This window comes from Cebus imitator, unplaced genomic scaffold (assembly GCF_001604975.1).
Source record: "Cebus imitator isolate Cc_AM_T3 unplaced genomic scaffold, Cebus_imitator-1.0 Scaffold391, whole genome shotgun sequence".
NCBI classification, from domain to species: Eukaryota; Metazoa; Chordata; class Mammalia; order Primates; family Cebidae; genus Cebus; species Cebus imitator.
In genome coordinates this window covers 828988-838159 of record NW_016107706.1, presented here as the reverse complement: position 1 = coordinate 838159, position 9172 = coordinate 828988, and the positions used below count along the sequence as shown (strand labels likewise).

The following is a 9172-nucleotide window of genomic DNA, read 5'->3' as shown; positions in this document are numbered from 1 at the left end:
CAGGATGGTCTTGATCTCTTGACCTCGTGATCCACCCGCCTCGGCCTCCCACAGTGCTGGGATTACAGGCTTGAGCCACCGCGCCCGGCCTACATTCTGGTATTTTTAATTTCTGGCTGGCTATGCTTTTCCCCTCTCCGAGGTATGACGATAACATGAGGCACCATCAGGTAAGTTTCTAAGAGACATAAAGGAATTCACTGGTCAGGTGTGGAGAAAGGTGAGGCTCACACAGGCAGAGCTGCTGACACAGTATTGTCTTGTCCTGCAGTTACATCCAGTGATCAAGGCTTTCCTGTGCGGCTCCATCAGTGGGACCTGCTCTACCCTCCTTTTCCAGCCCCTGGATCTCCTTAAAACACGACTGCAAACTCTCCAGCCTTCAGATCATGGGTAGGCCCTGCATTACATTGGGGAACTGATTTCAGCAACTTCTCAGACACAGGAACATCTTTACTGTGTTAAGTCAACTTCCATTCCGTTGGATGTTCAGGGACACAGACCATGCCCAACTTTCATATGTTCTGTGAATTTTTATATTTGACATTTCTTATTAATTAAATGCGGTCCTTTCCTGAGCCACTTCCTGGAATCTGCCTCAGTGACATTTACACTTTATTGTGTCAGCTTGTGATGTTAACCATATTGTCTGGCATGAGTGTAGCAGGTGATTTTCTGGAAATAACATCAATATTATCTGTTTTTGTTTTTGTTTGTTTTTTGAGGCAGAGTCTCAATCTCTTGCCCAGGCTGGAGTGCAGTAGTACCATCTTGGCTTACTGCAATCTCTGCCTCCCAGGTTCAAGTGATTCTCCTGCCTTCAGAGAAGCTGGGATTACAGGCACACGCCACCATACCCAGCTAATTTTTGTGTTTTGGGTAGAGATGGGGTTTCTGGCCTCAACCTTCTGGCCTCGAGTGATCTGCCCGCCTCAGCTTCCCAAAGTGCTAGGATTACAGGTGTGAGACACTGCACCCGGCCTGTATTGTCTGTTTTGTGCCCTGATATTGAGCTCTGTGCTGTGGGAAGTATACAAAATGTACATAAAATGGGAGGTAATCCCACTGCTTGCAGTGTAAATAGATAAGCAAATACGTATGTGCTAACCTATGAACACATAGTAAGTCAGAATACCTCCAACGTGTGTTGTAGAGATTGTTAAGTGTCCTAGAAATGAGTCTATAAAGGAAGTCTTTGGAGAATTGTTTTATGAGGAAGTGATCCAAGTGATTTTTTTCTTCCCTATCTCCATTTTGTCTGCTTTCAGATCTGGACGTGTCGGGATGTTGGCTGTGCTCTTGAAGGTGGTTCGCACAGAGAGTCTTCTGGGCCTTTGGAAAGGGATGTCCCCTGTAAGCTGCTATCTGGGTCTAGGTTCTCTTGCACACACTCCTTGATAACCTGCTGTTTCTTATCCACTTACCAGCTCTTAAGGATGTGTGAGAGTAAGAAGCAGTGGACGTCACTACATCGTCTTCCTACCCATCTCTCATGCTACCACTAACTTCTGTTTGCAGGCTCAGGGAAATGTTCCATCTGCACATTATGCTTTGATGTGACTGATTAGTGCAGCATAGTCTTTACAGCAGAAGTTCTAGTGCCCCACCTGTCCTTGCCCTTATCACTTCAGTGAAAGTGGGATGGGGCCTCCACACCAGCATTTCTTTGCTCAAAGGCTTTTTTTCTGGTCTAAGGGACTCACTTTACTGGAAGTGCCAAGGAATTAGTGCCCAGCCCAAACCCGAATCAGAAATACATATACTGATTTCTCTAATTATCCCAACAATGTACTTCAGAGTAATTTTGTGTTTTGTTTTCAAGAGTATAGGCCAGTTATACAACTCTGTGGGTTTCTGTGCAGTTCCTTTGCGATTAGATTTAGTTCTATATTTTTAGCAAGGGGACCACATAAGTGAAGTTGATTTTTCACCCACAGCAGTCCGCAACCACTGAAAGACGAGAGTTGATGTTTAAAAATCCCATGTCCCTCCTTGTTCAGGTAGAGGGATAACTCTGAGGTGTGTTCTACACTGATTCCCAGAGTTCCCAAAGGGATTAAGCTGCCCACAGCAGTAACTGGTTTTATAACACACCTTTTAGTGACTGCCTTCTCTCCTACCTTATGTCCCCCACTTCCCTATTGGTGTTCCTTCCACACCTTAAACAAAGTACGTGCATACAAATCATCTTGGGGTCTTTTGGGAAAACCCAGCTGAGACAATACTTAAAGTGTCGGGTCTTTGATTTTCTTTTCTCTGTGCCCTTTTCTGCAGTCCATTGTGAGATGTGTCCCTGGCGTTGGAATCTACTTTGGCACTCTCTACTCATTGAAGCAGTATTTCTTGCGAGGCCATCCCCCTACTGCCCTGGAGTCGATCATGCTGGGGGTGGGCTCTCGCTCAGTTGCGGGGGTCTGTATGTCACCTATCACTGTAATCAAGACTCGCTACGAGGTGAGTTCAACTGCTTTTGGGCCTCAGGATAGTTCAGTTCAGCAACTGGGCTCTTGGGGAGTGACCACTGATGTCAACTCCTGATTTATAATCAACACAGTCTGATGTGGTCAACCAAGCCATATGTGAACTAGAGCCCATGGTTTCCTGGTAATGCCCCATAACCTGCAGTCTGCTTGTTCAGTGCTCAAATGCAGGGCCTCCATGCAAGTCATTGGTTCTGTGCTCTCTTTGCAGAGTGGGAAATATGGTTATGAGAGTATCTGTGCCGCGCTGAGGAGCATCTATCGCAGCGAGGGGCACCGGGGCCTCTTCAGTGGCCTGACAGCAACTCTCCTTCGAGATGCACCCTTTTCAGGAATCTACCTGATGTTTTACAACCAGACCAAAAACATACTGCCCCACGGTAGGGATAAAGGAAGGTGTGGGGAAGAGCTATTCTTGAGATTTCAGATCCTTACCATTTTCTCTGGGTTATAAGACTATTTGTTTCTCTTAGCAGAGTGTTAGGAGCTGAGCCATATTATGATTATGTTAGGAACTGGGATGCAAAGGTGGATGTGACAGACTTGGTCCCTGCCCTTTGGAGTTTACATCCTATTAAAGAAAACAGTATTTACACTACTATAATTTGGGGGGTGAAAATAGGGTGAGTGAGAGGGAAATAAAGCATGCCCTGCAGAGTTCCTGCAACAACACTTAGCAAATTTGATCTGAAGATTGCTGGGACCCATCCAAGGTCTGTTCGATGAGAAACGCTGGGGTATAACCTATGAATCTGTATTTTTCAAGAAGCACTTGATGTGATTCTTGTTAAAGTCTGGGAAACAGTAATAAGTTAGGAGTTTGAAGAAAAATAATGTTTTCATCTCCCTTGCTGTTCCCAGTTAGCATGGTTTTGAGCCCTCCATTTAGGTGGAGATGTAGGTGCCACACTGCAGGCACGGGGTGGGGGGCCACGCCACCCCACCCCACCCCACCCCACCCCACCCCACACACCAGTTAGCTCATGTTCATGTTAGGCCAGACATGGACAGAATTGGTGGGCAGTAAACATTGACCCGAGCAGAACAAAGCAGTGCTAGAAACACACCCATAGAGTGAACCTGCATGCAGTAAGGTGTCTATGGATAATCTCAGCGAGTTAAGACCGGCCTGGCCAACACGGTGAAACCATGTCTCTACTAAAGATACCAAAAATTAACCAGGTGTGGTGGTGGGCACCTGTAATCCCAGCTACTCAGGAGGCTGAGGCAGAATTACTTGAACCTGGAAAATGGAGGTTGCAGTGAGCTGAGATCACACCACTGCACTCCAGCCTGGCAATGGGGCGAGACTGTCTCAAAAAATAAAAATTCTGAGGCCTATTGCTTCTTGGCCTTTTGGCCAAGATCAAGCGTAAAAATTTCTGAGGCCTGGTGCAATGGCTCACACCTGTAATCTCAGCACTTTGGGAGGCCAAGGTGGATGGATCTCTTAAGGCCAGGAGTTTGAGACCAGCCTGGCCAATGTTGCAAAACCTGGTCTCTACTAAAAATACAAAAATTAGCTGGGCATGGGTGGCACATGCCTGTAATCCCAGCTGCTTGGGAGGCTGAGGCATGATAATTGCTTGAGCCTGGGAGGTAGTGGAGGTTGCAATGAGCTGAGATTATGCCACTGCACTCCAGCCTGGGTGACAAAGCAAGATGGTTATATGAGAAGATGTCCTTATTTGTTGGAAATAGACACTGAGGTACTTAAAAGGGCATCACTATTCTTGTGGCTTTTAAGTACCTCAGTGTCTATTTCCAACAAATAAGGACATCTTCTCATATAACCATCTTATGAAATTCAGAAAGTTTAAACCAGATAACTTTTTTTTTGGAGACAGTCTTGCTTTGTTACCCAGGCTGGAGTGCAGCAGTGTGATCTCAGTTCACTGGAACCTCATCCTCCCAGGTTCAAGCAATTTGTGTGCCTCAGCCTCTGGAGTAGCTGGGATTACAGGTGCATGCCACCATGTCTGGCTAATTTTATATTTTTAATAGAGACAGGGTTTCACCATGTTGCCCAGGTTCAAGTGATCCTCCCACCTCGGCCTCCCAAAGTGTTGAGATTATAGGCATGTAGCCCAATTCTTTATCCTATAGTCTGTATTCTGATGTCTCTATTTGTTCCAGTAATGTACTTCGTAGTAATCTTGTGTTTTATTTTCAAGAGTATAGGCCAATTACATACCTCATTGTGGGTTTATCTGCAGTTTCTTCATGATTAGATTTTTAGCAAGAGGACCACATTCCTCACTGACTTGTATCAGGAGGGTCATGGCATCAATTTGACCCATTATGAGTGATAGTAACACTTTATCACTTGGATAAGATACTGACAGGTATCTTCCCTGAAAACTCACCTGTTTTTCCCCTTATAATGTCTAAGTATCTTTGTGGGAAGGTAACTTTGAATCTATATAAACATCCTGTTTCTTTTCCCCACACATTTTAACATCAGGTAATGATTCTTGCCTGCGTCAATTATTGTGATGGCGTTTTGAAAAAGGTGCTTTTCTATCTCTAGCATTCCATCTACATATACTTACTAGTTGCACCTTTTAAGTTTTTAATTCTTAGCCTTATTTGAATTCATACCTTTCTTGGTTTGAGGAAGAATTAGTGGGCAACTTGCACTGACCTTTATGTGATGAATGTAAGATCTATAATCACGTTACCCTTGTTCTATTTCAGACCAGGTGGATGCAACCCTTATTCCTATTACAAATTTCAGCTGTGGGATATTTGCTGGTATTCTGGCTTCACTGGTAACTCAACCTGCAGATGTTATCAAAACTCATATGCAGCTTTACCCACTGAAGTTTCAATGGATTTGCCAGACAGTGACATTTATTTTCAAAGTAAGACTATAGAATAAGTACTGGTTCTTGTGGTATTTAAGGATCTCTTTCTAGAGCAGTAGTTCTTACTCTTCATTCACATCAAAGTCTCCTCTAGGCCTAGAGAGTTTTAAACCCCCAAGCCCAGGTTAAAATCTAGGCCAACTATATCAGAATGACTAGGGGCATGAAACCCCAGCTTTTTTTTTTTTAATGTTCCCCAGTGATTTTAATATGTTTTAAGGTTGAGAACCACAAAACTGGTATTTTTTGGGGGGTGGAGACATTTACATTAAGAACAACTGTGATATCTGTTAAACTTGCAAATTGCTGATCTCTACCCCAAACTTATTGAATCAGGAAATCTGGGTGAAATTAGTACGCTAATTGAGGGCCGAGGGTAAAATACTATATAGTCAGAGGGGAAAAAAACACAAACACATTATTTTATTCTAGCAGTTTGCTCTAATATATAGGTGTCCAGTCTTGTGGTTTCCCTGGGCCACACTGGAAGAAGAATTGTCTTGGGCCACATATAAAATACACTAACACTAATGATAGCTCATGAGCTAAAGAAAAAATGTCACCAAAAAAAAAAAAAAAATCTCATAATGTTTTAAGAAAGTTTACAAATTTGTGTTAGGCTGCATTTGTGGGCTGAAGAAGTTGGACAAGCTTGCTCTAATATAAATGAACAAATGGTATTACTGAAGATAAAAAGTACAGTAGAGACTGGGTGTGGTGGCTCATGCTGGTAATCCCAGCACTGTAGGAAGCTGAAGCAGGAGGATCCCTCAAGCCCAGGAGTTCAAGACCAGCATGGGCAATATAAGGAGACCTTCTCTCTATTTAAATTTAAAAGAAAATTACAGTAGATGAATAGTGCACTAAGTACTATTTATAAGCCACTGGGTTGGCTCTTTTAGAACACATTATCACAAAGCAGATAATCTTGCTAAAGGTAAATGTGAATTTGCGTTTTTATCTCTATATCTAAAATCATATATATATATATTTTTTTTTTGAGACAGAGTTTCGCTCTTATTACCCAGGCTGGAGTGCAATGGTGCGATCTCGGCTCACCGCAACCTCCGCCTCCTGGGTTCAGGCAATTCTCCTGCCTCAGCTTCCTGAGTAGCTGGGATTACAGGCACGTGCCACCATGCCCAGCTAATGTTTTGTATTTTTAGTAGAGATGGGGTTTCACCATGTTGACCAGGATGGTCTCGAACTCTTGACCTCGTGATCCACCCGCCTCAGCCTCCCAAAGTGCTAGGATTACAGGCTTGAGCCACCGCGCCCGGCTAATCATAAAGTTTTAAAATAATATTTTCTTTAGTATATGTGAAACTCAGATTATGAGGGAGGAGGAAGGGGCATTTTGTCTTTAATTCATATGAAGATAGGCCACAAAGAGCATACAGTGAATTACAAAAAGATAGTCCTTCCTGATAGACAGATAACAAGAAGGCACCTTTTCCTTCAGCCTGGATCCAGGATCCAGGGCTTGGCAAGCAGGTCTCTGCCTGGATTTCATCTGCTACTTGGCACTTAGTGCTTCTGTACAGTATACAAACTGCACAACTACATAGCAGCCCTGCATAAAGATTTTCAGCTAAGAAACTCCCCTAGACAGCAGGCCTAAAAAGGTAAGTACAGCAACTACAAAAAAAAAAAAAAAAAAAAAAAAAAAAAAAAAAAAAAAGGGCTTTTAAGTTCACTGGTTGTGTTCTTGGACCCATTATTCATAATTTGGGCATGAAGTCTTAAACGTGGAGTAGCAGAGACCCTCACTCTGGTACCAAGTGGATAATTAATTGTATTGCTGCTTTGCTTCCAGAGTTCTGACGTTTATTTTCACCACAGGACTATGGACTACGTGGCTTCTTCCAAGGTGGCTTCCCCCGGGCCCTCCGCAGAGCTCTGATGGCAGCAATGGCGTGGACGGTGTATGAAGAGATGATGGCCAAAATGGGCCTGAAGTCCTGACCAAGAGAGTCCTGGGAAAGGGTGACACCTGTTGCCCTGCTTGGTTTCTGCCGAGGGCTGCTGCTTCTCACTACCTGCAGTAAGGAAGTCCTACCTGGAAAGCCAGGCAGAAATTGTGTTGCCTTTGCCTTTGGTAACCCCTTTAAGGAGAAAATAGTTGGACCTGATTTGAGCCTTCAGAATCTCCAAAAGAGGAGTCACTAATACATACAGCACACTGGGTAGTCAGGAGAGAGTTTTGCATACCCTCAGAGGCTACTCGGAGAGGCATTTTCCGAGGAGAGCTCTGTCAGGTGGCAGCGCTTCAGCCCCCCACCTACACCACAGGGTCTCCTTGGGTACGTTCTTGGGCAAGTAATCGCAAAGCCAGAGAAGCTATAAGCTGCCTGCTGGGCCTGAGGAGCTCCAGCCAGGGACGACTGGATGTGAGGAGAGGAGTCACTGTCACCAGGTCACAGACTGAGGTGATGGCAGGATGAGGAGGAACAGATGCCCTTTTTAAATTGCTTCTCAGTCCACTTCTCAGAGGCTCTGGAGAACGGGACAGTGGCTTTCTAGCCTCTGAATGTCCAAATAAAATTTTCTGGTCTAGGCCCCTGTACTGTTTTACCTCTAAATTCTGGCATTTCTTTTTTTCTGTAATTAAAGTGCTTTATTTATTGAACTTTATCATTGAAAGCTGTTTGGAAAACCTAAAAGATGTCATACTTCTTTTTTCCTTACTTGTGCCTTGTTAAAAAAGACTGAATCCTTTTCTAACATAGTTTTAGGGTAGTTGGTTCTTGACCTATGTAGGTCCCTAAAACCTAATTAAAAAAAAAATAGCTTTACTGAATGATGCTGTACCATCACTATCAATCAGTTTGAGAACATTTTTATTCCCCAAACAGATCTCATGCCATTTGTAATTAATCCTCATTCCCAACCCCAGGCTCCCACTGATGTACTTTCTGTCTTATTAGCCTTTTCTGGATACTTTGTATAAAACCAGTCTGTAGGGTGGGTGGAGTGGCTCATGCCTGTAACTCCTGCACTTTGGGAGGCCAAGGTGGGCAGATCACATGAGGTCAGGAGTTCAAGACCAGCCTGGCCAAGATGGTAAAACCGTCTCTACTAAAAATACAAAAATGAGTTAGGTGTGGTGGCATGCGCCTGTAATTCCAGCTACTTGGGAAGCTGAGGCACAAGAATCACTTGAACCCAGGAGGCAGAGGTTGCAGTGAGCCAAAATTGTGCCACTACACTCCAGCCTGGGTGACAGAGTGAGATGCTGTCTCAAAAAACAACAACAAAAAAGTGACTATACCATTTTACATTCTCAGCCACAGTATATGAGAGTTCTAATTTCTCCACATCCTTGTCAACACTTGTTACTGTTTCTTTTATAGCTATTATTGTTGGGTACTCAAATCTTTTCTTTAAAATTCAGTCAAGATGGCTGAGCGCAGTGGCTCGTGCTTGTAATTCTAGCACTTTGGGAGGCTGAAGCAGGTGGAACACTTGAGGCCAGCAGTTCAAGACCAGTCTGGCCAAAACAGCAAAACCCCATCTCTATTAAAAATACAGAAATTAGCCAGCATCCTGGGGCACGACTGTAATCCCAGCTACTCAGGAGGCTGAGGCAGGAGAATCACTTGAACCCGGGAGGTGTAGGTTGCAGGTCATGCCACTGCACTCCAGCCTGGATGACAGAATGTGACTCCATCTCAGGAAAAAGAAAAAAAAATCATTAACAGCCATTACTTATGCAAGAAGCAAAGTGGGGCGGATATTTTGTTCACCTGGTTAAGAACATGGGCTCTAATCCAGGCAGCCCAGGTTGAAAGCTACTCACTCTCCACATACTTAGACATGGTACTG

At 44.0% G+C, this 9172-nt stretch overlaps 1 protein-coding gene across 2 annotated transcripts in view; it reads left to right on the top strand.

The window, feature by feature from the left end:
• SLC25A38 (solute carrier family 25 member 38) overlaps positions 1–8085 on the top strand; it is a 15481-nt gene extending 7396 nt beyond the window's left edge. Inside the window, exons 3-8 of one of the 2 annotated variants that reach the window (XM_017508349.2) lie at positions 272–393; positions 1269–1353; positions 2275–2454; positions 2692–2860; positions 5178–5344; positions 7190–8085. In XM_017508349.2, the coding sequence (XP_017363838.1) occupies positions 272–393; positions 1269–1353; positions 2275–2454; positions 2692–2860; positions 5178–5344; positions 7190–7312 (846 nt within the window). In that variant the 3' untranslated portion in view covers positions 7313–8085. The remainder of the gene's footprint in view (positions 1–271; positions 394–1268; positions 1354–2274; positions 2455–2691; positions 2861–5177; positions 5345–7189) is intronic. The other variant, XM_037731277.1, reaches the window with a different exon arrangement.
• Positions 8086–9172: the final 1087 nt, after the last annotated feature.